At 42.2% G+C, this 21,412-nt stretch overlaps 1 protein-coding gene across 1 annotated transcript in view; it reads right to left on the minus strand.

Annotated features, from left to right (window-relative positions):
• Positions 1 to 1,492: 1,492 nt before the first annotated feature.
• The window catches only part of METTL14 (methyltransferase 14, N6-adenosine-methyltransferase non-catalytic subunit), a 37,889-nt gene continuing 17,969 nt past the window's right edge, over positions 1,493 to 21,412 (minus strand). The window contains exons 7-11 of the mRNA XM_090036644.1: positions 21,060 to 21,201; positions 18,631 to 18,723; positions 16,636 to 16,752; positions 9,804 to 10,014; positions 1,493 to 3,113 (exon numbers count right to left, since the gene is read on the minus strand). Coding sequence (XP_089892770.1) covers positions 2,800 to 3,113; positions 9,804 to 10,014; positions 16,636 to 16,752; positions 18,631 to 18,723; positions 21,060 to 21,201 — 877 coding nt within the window. The 3' untranslated portion in view covers positions 1,493 to 2,799. The remainder of the gene's footprint in view (positions 3,114 to 9,803; positions 10,015 to 16,635; positions 16,753 to 18,630; positions 18,724 to 21,059; positions 21,202 to 21,412) is intronic.

Genomic DNA, 21,412 nt, shown 5'->3' on the forward strand with positions numbered 1-21,412 from the left:
GAAATATCTGTTAGGCTTTTGTCTTCAGGGATGTGAAGTGTTTGCATTATGCCACTTGTGTTAGATAAAAGGCTCACTGGATTGCTCATTGTGATAAGCAGTGTTATCACGCCTCTTCTGTTAAAATGCTCTGATTGGAAAGCTGGATGACAATTAGTAATGGGATACAAAACTTTTCATCTCAGGATGCCAATTCAAATGCAGCCTAGGTCAACAGTGATCAGAAGTTATGATCTAACAGCATTTTCATAGACCAGATAAAAATGGTCTAATTTCGGTTTCTTATGAACAGAGTCAGCATCACAACACCATAGGACTCGTAAGCACATGTGAACAAATTACCACATTTTGACTAATCAAGGACTGAGCACATATGAATAATGTACAACCTTGTCACCTGTTCTGGCAATCTGTCCAGATTTACTAGTGTGACACCACAGGGCACACTGTCTTTTCTTCAGGTGATATTCAACATTGTCTATTTTTCTTGTCAACACAGTTAACGAGTAAGGCTCAGGTTGCCTGTCTTCCATTAATCTTCATGAGTACAGTGTGCATCCAAGAGCAGATATGGCCCCAAGAGTGACTGGGATATACATATATTGCTTGCCTTACCCTATTCTAACTACTTCAGCTTTGTAAAAATCTAAATGCAATTCCTAGCAATATAAAAGAGAGTTTTACTTTCAAAATTACTGAATTACTGTAACTTTATGTACATCATCATTTTAAAGTCTTACCCAAGTTCCTGAACTCTACCATTCCAAAAAAGATATATATCTCAGTTGGTTTTTAAACTGAAGTGCAGTATCAGGGATGTATTGCTCCTTATCTGTAGGATCACTGCTCCTTTTCTGTCTGAATACTTGTCCCATAGCACTTGATCTTCAGTTACAGAGAAATGCATGAGGAGAAAGAATCAATGGAAGAAAGCACTGAGTTAATAGCCTTTCCTCCTCAATTTACAGAAGTCCATTCCAGTGGTATGGGAATGTCGTCTGTAATGCAGAGCTTGTCTAATATTTACTTCCAAAACAACATAGCATGAGTATGATACAATCAGGAAAAATAAGAACTGTTTTCAGATTATAGCATACAACATCTATTAAACATTGTTTCAAATATAATCGGCTCCAAGCATCACTGATATTTAAATGAGCTCCTGACATTTACATTTTAAGGGTTCTGTCTCTTCTGCAAGTCACTCCATCTTTGCAGATATGACCAGAGAGAAATAAAAAGTAAGGAGGGGAGATATTGACTCACCAGGTATTTACTGTAACCTCTGACAAAGTCTGCAGAACCTCCTGAATTAAAGTACTAGCTTGCTTTACTTGATGTTAAAATTCCCCGAGATCTCACCCAGCAAGCCAGTAAGAACTCCCTGTTCCTTTCCTGAAAGCTGAATTGTCAAAACAGAAAACCAGAATGCCACTTGAAGAGAAAACGAAAAAAAAAAAAAAGCATTTAAATAAAACCAAAAGAAAACCAGTAGTTAATAGGAAAAGTTTATCAAAAAGAGTAATCAAATGTAACTTCATCACTTTACAGGGGTATTTTAAAAGTTGGGCTTCAGCAACTGCAAAGTACCAGAGACTTAGAGCCGTATTCTAGTCGCTGCGAAGTCCACAGCGAGAGTCCCCTGGACTTCAGCAAGGGCAGGTCTTGTTCATGTGTCAAATATTGTAAAACAGCTTTACAGGTTTAGCTTTTCTAAAAACAGTTGTGCTTTTCCTTACAAGCTGTATGCTGGAGCGAACCTCCCATAATGCATACTCACCCCCACATCACTTTTTAAGAACTGTCGAACCACAGAACCCTGTTTACACAGGCAGCATTTGTCCAGATTTCTCTGGAAAGATATTTTCCTCATTACAGTGCTCTTGTCTTTCCCCTCCATCATGGCTTCCTCCCCACCATACATATGGAATATATTTTGCAATAAAACTTTGATTTCTCTAGGTAAAAATAAGACCATTAGCAGGCAGTGGGTGAAATCCCTACTGAAAAACAATCCATGCCTAAGCAAACAGAGGTTCTGGACTGCTTACAGATGTCAGTCACTTTTTGCTTTCCATGAAGCATTGCAAGTGACCACATAAATAGGGTTTGCTAACCAAAGATTAAAAAAACATTAAATACATATAACAAGTCAAAAATACTAGAACTGCTCCCAAAAATGGTTAGGGAATCTTAAAACAAATAGAAAAAAATAGAGCTCTATTTATTCAATATTATTCCCTTAAGTTTAAGAATATAAGAGAAGATGGAATAAATGCCATTATGGGCGCACAGCAGATTTCTTCGCATTCCTTTCTAGCAATTTCAAGTCTATGTTACTGCCATGCAATTGAGAATGGCATTCCTCCGCAGTGGCATGTTAACATTGGGAAGAAAAATGGCATTGACAGAATGGGAGGAGGAATTTATTCACTGTTTATCAGGAAAAGAATTAAAAGAAAAAAAACACCTTGAAGTCTGAAAAAGAGCAGAGCAGACAACTCTTCTTCAATCCTATACAGGGCTTGAGGAGACAGCCCAGCTAATGTTTCCTCTTTGTTCTGATCACCTTCCAGGTGAATGAAAACTGCCAGGAGGCTTTTTGGTCAGTGCCATCAAGTGAAGTGATTTCCCAGATGTGGGATGGCAGAGTATTTGGGACCGCTTGAAGGGAATACAATCAGTTGAAAACGTCATGTGGGCCAAGACCCAAAAATAATTTGCCTCAGTAGAAATAAGGCTAAAAAAAAAAAAAAAAAAAAACTACAGAGAAGGGGAGAGCTAAAGACTCAAATGTAATCAGCGTGCCGGAAAACCTCCCCTGTGGGTACCTCCACGGCCTCCTCTGAATCCACCCCTTTCACCCCGGAAGTTAGTTCTGTTCCTCTCTCGGCCCCTTTCTCCCCGGCCAGCTGACGTTCCGCCTCTGCCTCCGCCCCGGGGAGCGCCACCTCCCCGGTCTGACTTCGTTTTGGGAGGTGGCGATTTTGGTCGAAGCCTCTCGATCTCTTCTGTACAGCCAGTCAGATGGGAATTTGGAGCAGTAAAGTAGGATGCATATGTCTCCGCATTAAAGTTACTGTTTGTGAGGGTAGGTCCCACAGTCAGCCAGCCTAAAGGAAGACAGACAGAACATTAGCCAGAGCAGCAAGATGGACCATCGTGCTTCAAACTGTCCTCTCACAGGTGAATGGCAGCTGAAGCACTTAATAGATAACATTTAGGGCTGTGTGAAGCTTCGGGTGCCGATCTGATTCGGAGGAGATTTGGCCCGATTCGGTGGCTGAATCTCCAAATCTGAATCAAATCAGGGGACCAATTAAAAGGTCTGAATTGATTTGAAGCTTTCTGAAGCTTGGGAAAAGAGTTGGAGAGCTTTGATGACTTGAACAGTCCCCAGTGGCTGCAGCTGGTCTCGGAGTTGGTAAGTGGGGGGTGGGGGAGGGAGGACTGGAGATGAGGGGGGGGACCATGGGGGGACCGCTGCCAGGCCCCATCCCCTGCCTGCTCCCCCAGCCCCCCCGACCCCCATGGCTGCCCTGCCCACCCCAGCTCCAGGCCCTTTAAAAAAAAAAAAAGCCCCACTCACTGGGTGCTGCCAGGCAGGGGGTGATCCCCACTGCCCCATGCTGTGTGGGGGGCTCTGCCACGAGCCCCCCGACCCCTCCTCACTCCCCCAGCCCCACCACAGCTGCCCTGCCCACCCCAGCTCCAAACCTTTAAGAAAAAGAACCTGAGAAAACCCCCAAGGGCCAGAGCTGGGGCAGGCGGAGCAGCCATGGTGGGGTCTGGGGGAGCGGGAGGCTCATGCAGAGCCTCCCCACACACAGGGCTGGGCAGCGAGGGGAAGGGTGAATCACCACCCACCCCAGCAGCATCCGCTGAGTTGGGGTGGTTTGCTTAGATATTCAATAGTTTTGACTAAACAAGATAATTCCTATTAGTGCAAGTGCTGGTAGCTGGGCCAGGCGGGGCAGCCACTGCCAGGCTGGGAGAGCGGGTGGGGGATAGGCCTGACTGATTCAGAGATTCAGCAGCAGCCAAATCTCCAAATCAGACTTGGCCAAATCGATTCAGGACAGTGATTCAAATCACTGTATTGAATCACTGTCCCCTGAATCTGCCAAATCCAAAGCAAATACTAGCTGCTTCGCACAGGCCTAATAACAATACTTTCTGCAAAACCGTTTTTATTAGGTCTGTAATATGATGCCTAGAATGTCTGTAGACAAGTCACCAATATGTAGAAATATTAACATTTCAATTTGCAGTTTATCAAAGAATATATGAGCAGTCATATATGTGAATCTCAAATAATTTATGTAAGGCTGTAAATATCATTCTAGGAGAGGAGTCACCAGAAGGCCAGCTGGGAGGCTCAGTACATACTTTATTTAAAACAGATGAGCTAAATCATTTGGTACCTTTCCCATTAAAAAGAATTCCTTGAAACTCAACTTCCAGCTATATATCACACATTAATAAGAAACGTGTGCTAGCAACCAGGGTCCCAAATTAAAATCCAAGCTATAACACTAATCTCCTGATCTTTGGAAAGTTCACTAAACCTCTGCCTTGATTTTCCATGTATTTGGAAAGGGACAAAACTTAAACTATTAGTTATGTACATCACGATGCTCTCTGAGAAATCGTTAGTAGTAGCCTGCGAAGCACTCTGAAGATGAAAACTTCTGCCTGAGTGCTAATTATTATTGGCCAGTAAAATCATTGTGTGTACCAATTGTTTCCAGTGTCCGAACTAACAAAAAAAGGAAAGATGCCACTGGTGTTCTAGTGAGACAATCATAATGTATCTAAAACATATAATACAGTTCTAAATAACATGTATTTTTATCATGAAGAGCCCAGCAGATCAATCTTACATGGTATTAAAGCATATGAATCTTTGCAGCATAAACCATGTAAAGGAGCCTCAGCAGTACAATATATTTTCAAGAAAGAAAATATAACTAATGGGATCAGGACTGATATCAACACTAATATAATAGTCAAGGATAATTAAGTATAAAAGGAGCCATAGTCTTTTAACTTATAAATTACTATTTTGGGTACCAGTTTAGAAAACACATTATTTGTCCCTTTTGCACTGTTATCCTTCCCACTCCAACTGGAGTAAGAGAAGAGTTGTTTTAATTTTTATATTAGCAGCCAACATTAGCTCTCAAAAATGGTAATGCATCATTTATCCAAGTGGTGTGCTTAGATATTCCATAGTTTTGACTAAACAAGATATGTTACACTAATAGGAATTATTTTGTAACAAAAGTTGCTTAAAGAATTTAATGTTAACTAAGATAGCAGCTTTGAAAGGTCTCTCTTCATATTAGAGGTGCAACGATACACAGGCTTGATATCAATTCGGTACCAACATAAAGAAAATTGACTGTACTGGAAAATCAGCCTGATGCAGCTGCTAAATGCTCGTGCTTGTGCACAAACGCAGTGCAGTACTCAGAAAGTGAGTAGCAGAGCCTGGCAGCATGGAGAGCTGCATGCAGCTGGTAACTCTGTTGGGGCAAAAGGGGAGGGGGGAAGGAAGAGGCATGGGGCTGCAGAGGCATGGGGGTCCCCCGTGGTGAGGGAGGGGGTAGGCACTGCCCAGCTGGGGCAGGGTGGGGCACAGGATGGAGCTACATGCACCGCAGGAGGGCACAGGGAGGGGTGTGCCCCAGATCTGCACGGGGCAGGGCTGCTGGCTGGAGCCAGGGATGTGCCGGGATCTTCTAGGCAGAGGCTGGGCTCTGGGCAGGGGCTACAGAGGGGGCTGTAAATTTCGCCATAGCCCCGCTCCCAGCAGTGATGCTGACACCTGACCAGCGCAGCCCCAGCTTAACATCCGCGTCCACCCATGTGCCGGGAAGAGCTAGGGCTGCGCCGGGCATGTGTTGGCATTGGTGCTGGGAGTGGGGCTACAGCAAAATGTGGGGTGACTGCAGCCCCATCCAGAGCCCCTCCCCGCTGAGCCCAGACCACTCCCAAAGAGAGTCCAGCACAGCTGCGGCTCCAGCCCGCAGCTGCAACCTGCCCACCCCGCGCAGATCCAGGTTCTCTCCGGGATGCAAGCAGCGGTAGGAGCTGCTCCCCGCTCCACGAGCCGTGGCTCCACCCCATGCCCCACTCTGCCCCGGCTAGCAAGAGCCTGCCTCTATCCCCTCCCTCACCATGGGGGACGTTGATCTGCACTCCCCACTGTACCTTCCCTTTCCCCTCCCCTTCCACCACAACGGACTTATCAGCTGCACGCAACCGTATCGGAAATCAGATTGATATCGGCCAATATGCCTCCTTTAAAATCAGCTATTGGTATCGGCCCCCAAAATCTTGATCAGTGCACCTCTACTTTATACAGAAATTTCCTTTTTTAAAACAGCATGTTATTACCCTGAATAGGTTCTTCACCTCGTTAAAACTTACCACCCTGAGACCACGCATCACAGTCAAGGTGATGGCATTAAAAGCAAGATAACTACCAGATACAGCCTATTTTAACCATCTTAGGAACCATGCCAGATTACAACCTAATACAAGTACAATCTTTTTGTTGAACCAGTAAGTTTGCTTCATCAAAATCCACTTGATACTGGGCCCTCTTCAGCTAAAATGGCACCTACAACTGATGTAGAAATTAGTACAAGTTATGCTCAGGGATGTGTTCTTTTATGGAGTTGATGTTTGCCTAGAAAATGACATACGGACATTTCCATAACAGTAGAAACGTGCAAATCTCTCCTACTTGCTGGTGTCTTCTAACACAAGCATGCAGTAAATAGTTTTTGACTTGGAGTCAGCACAAGGACATGTCTTAAGGTGCCAGCTACAGCAAGTTCATCCAACTACTCAAATTTGATGGGTTTAAATAAATACAATCAGTTTAGAACAAGAATTCCTGTTTCTGACAAGATATAAATGGGCTTCATAGTTAATGTATTTTATCTAAGCAATGAGATGTATTCTAGCTCAGCAATGAGAAAACAAAAGTTGAAGCTGGCTACAAGCTGTGGTAAAAGGTTGATCTTTTTCTTTTTCCCTCTAAAATCAACACCTGTCACAGACTTTCCAGATTCAAGGCCCTTGCAGGGGATTGCATGGTTAGTGATGTGAGAGGAAAACTGTTCTATTGGATTTGAAATATATCACCTGACTTGGGAATACCAGAAATGTCCAGAAAGCTCTTCAGGCTATTCTCATGGATTAGATTTTACAACTAGCAGCAAGTGCTGTTATTTTCCATCTGGCACATGGGAAAGAGATTTCACTGTGGGGTTTCCTATTTTTATGTTTTAAAATGAAATCTGACAACAGAAAACCTAGAGAATCTGCTTTTGAAGGAAATAACTTGTGTTTCAGTTTTCCACTGAGAGTCTGAGCAATTTAAGCATGGACATACTCTGTTAAAGATGCTACAAAAAAGTTTGTGAGCCTAAATTTACAGCAGTTTTGTCACAGACCCCAAGTGGTCACCATGGGAACAACAGCAGAAGTTACAGCCCTAGAATGAGAATACCTTCCATGCATTGTTACTGCAAGGTAAGGGAGGGGGCACCCTTGGACTGGAATCATTTGAGCCCAGTTTTTTCTCCTGCCCAGGCGGGGGGTCAGACTTGAAGATCTACAAGGTCCCTTCTGACCCTACTTCTATGATTGAGACTTTGTGGGAGATAAATAGGAGCTTTGCATGTCGGTTTTGAGTTATACATATAGGGTTCAATCTCCCATTCTGCTTGGTAGCAAAAGTTATGTTACTGTTGTGCTTGAGATGCTCTGCCAAATGGTGGAATGATAAAAAAGCAGGGCTGGAAAGGACCTTGGGAAGTCATTTAGCACAGCACTCTCCTTGAGGTAGGATGGTTTAGGATCACAGAAGAGCAGAGCTGGAAGGGACCTCACAAGACCAGAGCCCTGGTCCAGCCAAGATCATCCCTGACTACACCATCCCATCCAAATGGACCGTATTTTTCGGACCATAAGACGCACTTTTTTCCCCCCAAAAGTGGGGGGAAAACGAGGGTGCGTCTTATGGTCCGAAGGTGTGTGTCCCGGGGAGACGGGGCGGAGCTTGCCCGCGGAGGCGGAGGAGCCCGAGCGGGACATCCGCCGCTTGTTTAGACCGGAAGCCGGCGCCCGTGCTGGTGGCCGGGAGCCGGCAATAAAAATGGCCGGCCGGAACAGACGGGGCAGGAGTCCGAAGGAGGGACTCGCTGCTGCGGAGACTGAGGCTCCAGGAGGGGTGCGTCCTATGGTCCGAAAAATACGGTATGTCCAACTTGCTCTCAAAAACGTCAATCCCAGAACTTCCCTAGGTAGCCTGTCCTAATGCTTAACCACCTTTGGTGTCAGAAAGTTCCTCCTAATCTCCAACTGAAATGACCTCTGCAGAAGCTTGAGGCCATTTCTTCTAGTCCTGTCCCCTACAGCCGCAGAACAGCACATCTCCATTCTCTCTAGAATTGCTCTTTAAGTATTTGAAGATTGTTATCAAATCCTCTCTGTCTTTTCTAGACTAAATAGCCCTAATTTTTTCAACTGTTTCCTCATAAATTTTGCCTATGGGCCCCTAATCATTTTTGCTGTTCTACGCTGGACTTTTCCAAACTGTCCACGTCCTTCTTGAAATATAGGGCCCAAACTAGATAAAGTACTCAGATGAGGCCTCATCAGTAGTGAATAGTGTAACCTATTCTTAAAAACTTTGTGAAAACCCTTTTTTCAAATGCCAAGAACAATGCCCAAAACGTAATACCCTAACATGCCACAGGAAAAACAGGGGGATGAGGGCACTGTCAATATTTTGCCACTGCAGACATGAAGCAGTTTGCTAAATATGCTTAAGAGATCCAATGGATGATGATTCTCCCTATGTCTGAGAACTTTGTTTGAGAACTGTTGAAACACCTTCTGCCTAACATAAATTTTATGCTCTCTGGCTAGATGAGCTTCATCTTGAAGAAGTCACAAGGAAACACAATTTAGGCTACATGTATATAACCGGATATTGAAAACTTCCAAGAATGGAGATTCCACAGCTTCTCTAGGTCAGAGGTTCCCAACCACCGAGCTGAGGCCTGGTACTGGGCTGTGGTGGGTCGCCTGCCAGGTCATGGCTTCTGCTGCCAGCAGTCACATGCAGGGTTAAAGCTGGGCAGCAGGGCAGCCCCGGGAGGCAGGCAGCCGGCTCCGTGCACCCTGTTCCGCTCCCGCCATGCCCAGTGAGGTGCTGCCTGCGCAGCAGGTATGGGGGCCTAGGCCAGGCTGGACCAGGCAGGACACCCAAACACCACCTGCAGCTGGGAGCGGGGGGATGTGGGCGGGGAAATGCTCGGGGCAGAGTACGGGGAGTTGGCTCTGCTGTTTGCTTCTAGGAAAGGCAGCAGAGCCCCTTCTTCCTGGGCAGCCCTAGCTAGGGTCCCCCAGTGCCTGTGGCTGTGGCGATTCAACCTGATCCAATCCTTGCAACCCCCTCCACGTAAAAATTAAATTTGAATATGTAAGTTAAATTTAAATATGTTAGTTTGTTTGCCAGTGTGCAGTATAAAAAGCACTCTAGGTAGCCTGTTCCAGTGCTTACAAAGTTACTCCTAATCTCCAACCTCAATTTCTCGTTTCAATTTGATCAGAGTCACTGAAAATACCTGCAAGGTACACACAATGTTAATTCCGTAGCATTGGCATGCATGAGACCCTTGTCTCAACATATGCTTTCTGAACTCATGACATTTTCTCTCTTACAAAGGGAAGAGGATCAAGTGAACACTAGTTATTTTGACAAGAAACAGGACCCCTACCTGGGCGGATAGTACTATCCCTTCCAAAAAGGTGAAGCCGTCGTCTTCCGAGGCAGAAGTGCTCGATGATGTGAAAGATCTCTACAGGTTTTTCTATGTTGCCAATTTCAGGTTCTTCTGTGATAATTAAGTCAATATCAACATTAGCGTGAATGAAGTCACCATCGGTACTGCGGCGAACTGTTCCTTTAATTCCCATAAGGCAGTGCTCCTAGATAGAACAAAAGAGTATTAAGGGTCTTTCTACCTGCAGGGTCCTCCCGGGGCAGATCCAGAGAGGGTGCAGGGTGCAGCCACACCTGCTTTTTGACCATGCAGCAGAAAGAATAGCTGGGGAATTTTTTAAGCTCTGAAACAAGTAAGAATGCCCTCCCCCTGGCCTTTCTCCACCATGCTCAGAAGACCTCACACACCCCTATCCCCTTCTTTACCATTCCTCATTTCCCTGCCTGCTGCTGGTCTCTCCACTGATTTGAGGATGAAGGGAGCTCCAGAGCTGCTCCAGTCAGATTGTGCAGCGGCTGGGCTCAGCCTGGGACAGCAGCAGCAGTGGGCAGGCAGCTCCCCCTTCCTTGCCTGCTTTCCCTAGGTGATCCCCACCATCGGTTTAGGAGCAGGCATAGCAGACTCAATGATCTGTTGAGGTCCCTTCCAACCCTAGCATCTATGAACATATGAGGCCCGATGGTGCTACGGGATGATGCCCCAACACTGATTTGTGCTCCTCTCATTTTCAAGGCTTCTACGAGTGGCTGCAAAGTTTTGGAGCTGTAAACACAGAGCTGTAAAACTATGTTCCTTAAGTGTATAGATGTGTCAGTGCTGTGGTATTCACAGCCCTCAAACTGACTACTCATTTTTCAAGCTGTCCTCATTTTTAAGGCATCTAATAGCAAGCAGCCTTCTGACAGCTGCTTCCCCTTGACTCTTTCTGGAGCAGTTAACAATGTAACTACAAAGTGGACCAATTCAGTTACAGTTAAAGTGCAGTTAACTACAGCACAATTAAGCTACCATACTTCATGGTGTATAGATCGATGCAGAGTAGAAGTCAACCCCATTTTTCTGATCCAAAAAGTTAGGAATTTCATAGATCTGGTGTATAAGTCAACCTAACTTTTTGATCAGAAATACACTCCTGTGTGCCCTCACTCCAGGCTGGGCACCTAGGGGGTGGATATCTGATGCAGCGCTGCTTGCGGGGGCTGGGGCAAGAGCTGGGCTCACTGTTCAGCTGGTATGGCCCCATCCCCTGTGAGCAGTGCTGTCTGGGCCATGCCAGCTGAATGCCAAACTCAGTACTGTTCACATGAGAGGGGGTCATACCAGCCAAGTGCCAAGCCTAGCCATGTCTCCTGTGAGTGGTGCTGCCTGGGCTGCACCAGCTGAATGCTGAGCCTGGCCCCATTCACTGCAAGTGGCACTGCCAAGCACCGAGCCCAGAAACACTCGCAGGGGATAGGGCTGGGCTCAGTGCTTGGCAGCGTGACTCACAGCACACAGGGCCAGGCTTGGCACTTGGCTGGTGTGGCTCTATCCCCTGCAAGTGGTACTGCCTGGGCCATGCCAGCTGAGGGCTGAACCCAGCACTGCTCACAGGGGACACTGATATGGTGTACAAGTTAAGGTTGAATTTTAAGAGTTAAAAATTGGGCTTCAAAAATCAACTTATACACTATGAAATACAGTACCAAGTAGACAGCAGGACTGACAGATTTCATAGACATTAGGGCTGGAAGGGACCTCGGAAGATCATCGAGTCTAGCCCCAATACTTCATAGCATTAGCCTTCCGTATATGGCTTGTACTCTTTCAGGACAGTTTCTATATGTTATTAAATGTTTCTTCATTCCTCTTGCATTGTTAGCATACTCCTGCCCACAATATTTACATCTACCAACTTTATTTCTTCCTTCCTTCAGGGGCTTGAACTTCACTATCATGATGCCACACACTAGCTTTTTTTTTCCTGATTAGGCATTATTATGACTACTTGAAACCAAAAGCACTAAAAAACTAACAGATCTTATGCAAACACTTCCAACTTCCCCAGCTCAAGAAAAGAAATGAGACACTGCTCTGTGTGTTTGCTGAACTGAAAGTGAAACAAAAATTAATCACAGTTTTAGTTTTGATTTTGCTTTCAACTTGCAGTCTGAGATGAAATAAGAATTTTAGCTTTGGTTTTGATTTGACCTGCAGAGTCAATTAGGTGAAAGATGGGAATTGGTTACAATATAAGCAACTGTGGTGTGTCATGCGGTGAAACTTATTTTGCACTTATTTAGTATACATAAGTGGAGACACTGCAGAGATATACCACTACAGTGCAAGAATCTGAGGGCATCAACTGACTAGGACATAGTACAATTTAAGCCAAGGGCACAGGACAAGAATTCTTCATAGAAAGAGGAGCAGCGGGGGATTGGTGGCTGCATTCATTACTCCACAACAGCAATTAATGCTGTCACCACTCTCCCACTGTCAAATTTATGGACCCATGATAAGCCCTGTGGGCTAAATGACTATTTTGCAGGCCGGATCTGGCCAGCATGCTGTAGGTTGAGCACCACTTTGCTAGAGCTTGTAAAGTCTTTTCCAACCTTATTTTTGTATGATTCTAATACAAAAGAGATCCAAAGTGAAACTATGAAACTATGAATCTGCAGAGATGGCTTCTTGAATTCATCTAAGGCAGGGGTGGGCAAAATGCAGCCCATGAGCCAGATGTGGCCTGCCACGGGGCTCTTAAGAATTTTAGAAAATTAATATTTATCTGCCCCTGGCTGCCTATCATGCGGCCCTCGATGGCTTGCCAAAACTCAGCAAGTGGCCCTCTGCCCAAAATAATTGTCCACCCCTGATCTAAGGAGCACAAACTGGTACTCTAAATGGCGCTAACTGAGAAAGCACCAAGTTATTTTCCTTATTGTTTGCCACAAACATTAAGAAATCATGTTAGTGTAGCTTGTGAAAGCAAGCTTCCAAATATTCTTTTCTACTGCTATAACTATGCAAGAGGGAGAAAAGTCAGTCATTTACAGAACATTTTTATAATATGCCTCTTAAACTGGTCTCCATCTCCCAATTCCTTGCTGGAAGTTACCACGATGCACTAAAAACAAAATCAGTGCTAAATGGCTAGTGTAGCTCAAGGAAAAAAAAAAAAAAACAGTTCAAAGCTTGTTGAATTAACTGTATCTTGCACTATGTCTTTCTTTCCTCATAACATAATAGATTGATGAAAGTGACTAACAAAGGATATATGAATGGAGAATCGCCATAATTGATACAAGATGAAATAAGGGCTGTACTATACATACTAATCTCAGTGTTTTGTTTTTGGGAGTACTAAACTCAAATGAGCAATTTTCCTCAGACCATAAACCACTGATTTACTAAGCATCACCAGATGGTTCTCAAAAATAGCAGACAAGAGTATATAATCAGTTCTAGATTTTTGGTAGAAATTTTAGAGTTAGGGAACAAATATCAAAAGTAAAAACACAAAGTGACCTATACTGAACTTATTGACAAGCACCTTACTTTTACACTTCTCTGATCCCTAGTTTAGTAGAATGAAAGCACAAAGATGACCAACAAGGCAAATCACCAATGAAGCCAGGAGTGGTAAACCTGTGTTTTAACACTATCATCTGCCAAAAATTAAAATTCAAAAAGTAGAAGGAATATGGCTTCTAAACATCCCAGGGTACTATTTTGTAGTTATCAGATGTAAAAGTTCAGTCAACAGAAAGCTTAGCCTTTTATTTTTAAATTCTGTACATCTGATATGGCACAATAATCAGGAAACATGCTCTTCTTCAAAATGGTGAGAGAAGATCCACCTGGCAATCTGAATGAGCAGAATAAAGCTGGCTGCAGTTATCCTATTTTTTTCTTGTTACGTTATCAATTCTGATAGTTTTGTTGCATATTATGTGACTTGGGCCCTTGACACATTCACAACAGATGTGATGGACTCTAACCCACAATCCTAATGAACATGCATTCTGCCAAGTTACACGCCTGGGCTCCCCCTGCACCAACAGGATGAAACAAATCAGCTGATTGTCAACTGGGGCCAGAAACCAAACTGGTCATGGGTCCCATCTGACTACCAGCTTGGCATATGGGGAGCCTGACATCAGGCCATGACAGCCCCCAGTGCTAGGCTCCTCCTATACCAAGACTATAAAACCACATTTGCCATCCAGCTGAGTAGCACACCTAGTTTTGACAGGTCCTGATGCATGGGGAGGCAGGCACCGGGCTGCTGCAGCTCAGTGTCAAGCTCTATGTCCTGGAAGCTCTATAAACCTTGTGCACTGCCCAGCAGCATGGCATATGTGGTTTTATGGCTCTTCATAGACAGGGAGACTGGCAGCAGAAACCCAATGCCTGTTTCCCAATGTAGTAGGCACTATAAAACCATGTATACCACCATGGTGGGTGGCACATGGGTTTTTTGCAGCTCCCAGTGCATGGGGAGCCCAATGCCAGGCTGCAGCAGCCTGATGCTGGCCTCCCCATGCACCAGCATACATCAAAATCAGCTGAGTGGTACACATGGTTTTATAGCTCCCTGTGCACCAGAAGCTGTATAAACAACACGTGCAGCCCAGCTGGGCAGCAAGTGGAGTTTTGACAGGTCCCAGCCACAGATTTAGTTTACAGCATGATACAAATAAGCCATAAAGTTATTCCCCATTATATGGAACGTGGAATAACTTTGTGGTTCATTTGCTGCATTATTGTGCCTTGATTAGGGGTGCATGTGTGGCTGGTTACTATTCAAGCTGCAATTAATCTGCATATCACATCTTAAATGTAACATGTTGGGGGCATTAGGCATCAGCAAATAGGAAAAGCTTTAAATATTAGCACCCAAACAACCTACCACTCTTCCTAAAACAGATCTATAAAGCCTAAATAAATCTTATGACATTAATGCTTTAATTGCCTATTCTTATGAACAACTTGTAAAATAAGAATTAAACAAGAAATACACATGTACATATACCATATTTACCCAAAACAAAGACAACTCTCAAATTCAAGACAACCCCCTAATAATTAGATTTCATATATGGAAAACTATACGTTTGTTATTATTTTCCACATACAGAATCTAATTATTGGAGGGTTGCCTTAAATATGTCCCCCTTGCCGCTGCTGTGGGGAAAGCAGAGGCACTTGAGCAAGCAGCAGAGACAGACAGGTGGTGGGGAGGCAAGTGGCATTTGGAATAGTTGGCCAGAACCCTAGCCTTGCCCCCCGTTGCATGCCTTCCTACCACCTGCTGTTCTCTCCCTGCCCCTCCATTTGCTAACCCCAGCTAAACTGGGTGCAGAGGGTGCCCCAGAGCTGCTCCTGACCTGCTCCTGACAGGCACTGGGTACTTGAACTATGCACAAATCAACGGGATCAATCTAACATCAGACCAGGATGCAGACACTGAATGTCCTGATGTTATAAAAGACTGCTTCCTGGAGCAGTTAATCCTGCAACTTACAAGGATTTGGTGCCAAGGGGAAGTGTTACTGAGCCACTGGGCAACAGCGACTGCAATGCAATACGGTTTGACCCCAATGTAGGAGGGGAGACAAAAAAAATCTACAACAGTAGCCTTTAACTTTAAAAAAAAAGACCATCAAAATGATTTAAGAAAGCAATCTCTTAAAAATAAAATCTTTGTCTTAAAAATTATTTTAAAAAATAAATAAAAGAATTTATAAATGTGTTTAGCAACAGCAACTTTACTGAGAAAAGTATATTCAGAATTTCATAGATTTCATAGACATTAGGGCTGGAAGGGACCTTGGAAGATCATTGAGTCCAGACCCCTGCCCAAAGGGCAGGAAGTCAGCTGGGGTCACAGGATCCCAGCAAGATAAGCATCCAATTTTCTCTTGAAGGTGTTCAATGTAGGTGCTTGAACCACCTCCGATGGCAGGCTGTTCCAGACCTTGGGGCCTCGGACAGTAAAGAAATTCTTCCTTATGTCCAGCCTGAAACGGTCTTGCAGGAGTTTATGACCGTTCGACCTAGTCATCCCTTGGGGCGCTCTGGTGAACAAATATTCCCCCAGATCCTGGTGGTCCATTTGTTCACCAGAATATTTTTCCTTCACAGAAAATATATATTTCACAACATTAAACTGTTAAAAGCAAAACTTATTTTGACAGAACCTAACTTTAAAGAATTTAAAAAGTCAAAAGCTGCTCTTCTAACAAAAACAAATATTTCAGTTCTGATTTAAAGCAACTAGTGTTCTTCAAATATGAAATAAATATAATCCAGTACGGGAACTAAATCCCAGCCTGTTTTTCCCCAGCTTTTGGTTAGCAGAGCTTTTGCTCAAACATCTTTGATTTACATATCAATAGTGGGTTTGTAATATTTGACAACCTAGAAGTCTAAAACAATCAACTTCAGCTCTAGTAACAGGTAGGCACAATGAAAACAATAAGGCATTCTAGCCAGCTTCCATCATTACCCCTCAGGCTGATCGAGTGGGAAAATTTCCATGAACCCTCTTCCCCAGCTATCTGCATTTCAATGAGACTTGACTGAATAAGACCATTGAGAAGGTTAGAAAAGAACTTCATGATGCAATGGATACAGATGATGCTTCTATATTTAATCAACTTGAGTAGAGTCTAGAATTGGTGAGAAATTCATCAACTATTCTGCAAAATACCTTTCCACATAATTCCATCTACACAGAGAAATTAGAAAAAATATAAAAACCCTGGGTTGATGTTACTCACACTATCGATTACAGTGGAGCCTCTGGTGTTTGTTTAGATCAGCTGAGGTCAAGCCATACCTTTGTTCTTTGGAACACAGCTTTAGGGTCCAGCGTTTTAGTCTTCCCAGGGTTGTTTTTATTAGTTTTTATCCAGCAGATATCTTCACATCGTCTATAACCCCACTTGCGTAGACACTATAATGTTTCAAATAAACACAAAAATAAAAGATAGTTATATTACATCAAACACTGAAATAGCAGTTTAGGTTTAAAACTATAACATGCAACAGATTTGTCTGAAGCAGAATCAGTTACGAACACATGAACCATCAGGGTTTTCTCTATGCTCACGTTATAGCCACATTTTGTAACAAATCCCCAAAACACAATTTGAGTTCATATTATCCATCTCTGCATACATCCGATTTCTGGAAACCGGTCTTTTCTGGAATCATCACCCTCACTGGTGCAGCTGGACACCAGAGTTTTTATCATAAAATCCAAAGTTATTCAGACCAGGCAGTATTTTTCAAAAGGGTAAAATTTAAGAGGGTAAAAAAAAAGAGTGTATTTTTACAAGAGGGTAAAAATACCAGAAGTTACTGTATGATCACCTACATTAAAGTCCCCATTGTTCCTACTACAGGTAAAGTCGATTTACAAATGGGATTTTTACAAAAAAAAAAGTGAACGAGTCCTGAACAATTACAATAATTACAGCTGTTAAGAAAGCTAAGTAAAAATTTGGGGGAAAGGAAGTGTATGAATTTAATCCCTAGTTTTTGATGGAATAAAATCTGAGAAGGTAGAGGGGAAATCACAGGACTCTGATTATCACCTTTGTGGAAAACTGTTTGACTACAGCAATTCTGCTCCAAAAACATCACACATTTTTTCAGGCAGACTGTGTTAGAAAAAAAATACTATATAACATAAACATTATTGGCTTTAGCCACCCTTTACTCAAATGCAAAATGTCCTTAACAAGACAGCCCGCACAAAACTGAGGAAAAGGTGCTACCACATAAGCAGAAATAACTGGACACTCTTATTGAAACCCAAATCTAAGCAACAAGCACAAATCATCAGAACATAGGAAAAAGATTTTAAAACTCTGGCAAGAGAACAATAATAAAAGTTCTATAAAAAATACTAATAGTTTTGATTTGGTAAATCACAGTGTGCCTAGACTTAGGCATACTGGGTACTGACAAGACATGGAAACCACCCCCCCAAATCCCACGCTGTACTAGAAGAGGAATCACGTTAAGTTTGACCTGGCTCCCCAGCATCTATATAGCTTGCACACTTCTGCAGGGCTTTTTTGGCACTTTTATCGAATAGCTGATTGAATCAGCTATTCGATAAAAGCACCCGCAAATTGTAATTGAGCATTTATTACAAAATGTGGTGGGAATGCACAAGCTATACAAATGCTGAGCAAGTCGGGTCAAACTGACACAATTACTCTTCTGGGCACGTGCTGCCCTTGGTGCGGGGATGCATCAAGCTGCAAGTAAAGCACTGAGGGGGGTTCTCCTCTGTAAGTACCTACCAATAATAGACAAGATACTGCATATAAAAGTTATGTTCTATAACTTGTTGCAGCCAAACAAACCAAGTGACAGCTTATTTATATTGAATTAATTTACAAAAATAAAAGTGTTACATGTACCAACCAGAGTTTCTCATAACTTATATAAGACTAGCACCATCTTGAAAGCCTGCACAAAAAGCACATATTCAGCCATGATTTGTTTAGTTAAAAGAGTAATGCAATCATCACAAATAAGGCTCCCTGCTCCCACTGGAACTGTAAGAGTTAGAAACAAAACTGTAATGTATCTCTTTAGAGACTACAGATCCTCAGGCAGTTCCAGCTGCTCATCCAGAAAATAGCAGAGTCTAAAGAGTTAATGATGAATTAATCTGAGCATTCATTGTACCTCTCAATGCAAAATTAAGTGCCCCTCAACATTTCAAGTTGAGGACTCTATGCAGCAAAAAGTGCTATTGTAGAATCTGGTGTTAATCTAAGCTGAGAAGAAATTGTAAATTAAAATATATTCTTACCACTCTGCCAAGATCGAGGCCCTCTCCTGAGCCACACCATAGAAAGACAAATGATCTCGGGGCTGCAATCTCTTCAATTTCCAGTTTCATAATCTACAATGAAACATTTAATGTTTTCCAAATGAAGTATTTGTTTAATATATTTCACATGGTCGCAGATTCTAGTGGGAAGAACATTTCTCATGTTTTGCATTGCTATGGAAACTTTAAGAATACTCATTAATTAAACATATTCATCTAGTCTCATTTCCTTTACTGCTGACACCATTGTCCAATAAGTTTATTAAATAAAAACGAATTCACCAGTACCCACATGGTACCATCCTAAGTGTTCTAGCACTCTTCTCTCTTGCTGTAAATTATAGGGCATTCAGAATATTTAAAAAATAGAAGCAGAAAACTGGTTTCAATTAAAAATAATGCACAGCCATTTTGGAAATATATACAGTTATTGGCCACAGTGATAATTATTCAATTTGAAGCGAGTGAAACCAACTCTAACATTGAATCCAAATGCATTTATAATCAATACAGTTTTCCTGAATACATGTATCATCTTTGCGTCATATCTCCTTAGCAGTGTAAGTGCAGGGCATCTGTTTTTCTTTAAATGCTCATCTAAAACTAGCCTGATACCTATTACTTTAAAATACTTCCATTTGCAGCTCTAGAGAAAATAAGTGTCACAATGGAGGCTCAAAAAGTGATGAACAACATTTAGGGTACAATAACTTCAGATGCATGCATCTGTTACTCATTAAACGTTGAAAAGATTCATCTATAACTTGCTAACACATCAAATCAAGACTCATTCACTGCCATTGTGAAAAAATAATGATGCAACAGAAATGGCTGGAAGATACAATAGTGACACTTAAATCTCTTTCCTTGTACACTTCCTCAATGCTTCAACATGTCTTGCTGGAATTGTAATGTGAAAGTTTTCCATAAGCTTACAACAGGTATGGTGTCACTGTTTCCAAACCCATATGCTAGAGAGAAATGAGAGTTTGGGTTACCAGTGGCATCCATATTTTTTCATCATGTGTATGCGTCTCAACCAAACTTCTACACTCGAAAGTTTTATGAATAGAAGCCATAGGCTTGTTCTTAAATCATGACAAAGAATCAGGATATTTTTCCTAGCTTTGTCTCCAATTTAGAAAGATTCCATTGACTAACAAATCCATTTCCATTTCCATTCATTAACAAATCCATTTCTTTTTATTTTAAAAAACAGGTATCTGCAAACTCTGTATTTTCCTGACTTCTAAATCTGATGGTTCCTGGAATAACTGTGTTTTTTTTTTAATAGACAGAAACTCTTATCTTTCTAATTCTGTTTCCCATGGACTAAAGACAAAAATGCTTAGCTAATGAAGAAAGATCTTGCTCTTTGGATTCAGTTCTAAAAAACACTCCAAGCAACATGGCTGGCATTGTCAACTCTCACTATTTTGAACAGCACTCAACACTCAGCACCTCAAAGAACTGAGTTGCTATGCCCGATCCTGGCTTTCCAAGCTTTTTCTTCTTGGGGAGGATGAATGACAGATGAGATAATCATGCAAAATTATGGGTATAGAACTGTTTAAGACTGCAACAATGTGGTTTTTTTCTGCTTATGGAAAGACTTCTTAGAAGTGCGTTATATGTTTAACTTAAAAATATTTCTCCCGGTGCTAACTGAATCAGAGTATACACATTTTAATACTAAAAAAGTAGTGAAAAGAGGAAAGGCGGGGGGAGGGGCTGTATGCTTATTTTCTAGAATACAACTCTATCCTGGTATCTCCACCCCACATCTTTTAAGATATTGGGAACTCTGATTTTGACTCTTTCAAAAATGCCTATGGTGTATAAAGTGATCCCCCATAATTCAAGAAACAGCAACTCCAGAACTAAGGGAACTTGACTGTCAGATATCTGAGGATTAAGATGGAATTGTGGTTGCTTTTTGCTAACTCTTGTTCAACTCCAATACCTGACAAACACTTCAGAGAAAGGAGAACTGAACACTCCCTTACCCTTCCAGTTCAGGAACTAGTTATCATAATACACTTTCAGAGCCTGCTCAGTCAGTCCTTCAGCAAAACCAGACATCAAACATAATGCTCCTGATTTTTCAAAATATTAAAAACAATCAGAGAAAACAGAGTGGTTTTATTTACTCATTTTTTAAAACATCTTTAAGGCCTTCTCAGTGCATCAGAAAGGAATAAAATAGCATATGCCCAATTTAAAAAGTGTTCTGAGAGTCACTTAAATACATGTGGATTAAGACCTTAGTTTTAAGAGGTGTAACTATTTGAACAAATCCTATGCAAAAACCCTACGTTAACAAACCTAAACTGATCTGGGTGAACTTCTATTTTACATAGATGTTTACAAAGACTTTTGGAACAGCATGGAACACAAAAAAAGCTTACATCATCCCAAGTCCAGCATTTTTCATTGGCTGTGATGCCAGTCTCTCTGTAATATTCTTCCAATGGAGGTTCCAACAGAATCACATCAAACTTGGATTTTAGTTCCCTAATGTCAAAAGCCTCCAAGTCTGCTTGTAAATACCTATTTGAACAAATAATGAATTATGACAAAGTACTTGGACAGGGTAGAATAGTGGTTCCCCCCATTAAGTTCCACTTCCTTAATGTCAATCAAGAGCTATGTTTTCTCTTAGACTACACAGATATAACACATTAAGTACAGCTAACAGTGCATTAAATATTTTATTTTACTTATTTGCCAAGCAAGCAGTCATAGTGATGATATGAAACAA

The sequence above is a fragment of the Crocodylus siamensis genome, chromosome 2, assembly GCF_052110815.1.
Source record: "Crocodylus siamensis isolate JL-2025a chromosome 2, ASM5211081v1, whole genome shotgun sequence".
Taxonomy (NCBI): domain Eukaryota; kingdom Metazoa; phylum Chordata; order Crocodylia; family Crocodylidae; genus Crocodylus; species Crocodylus siamensis.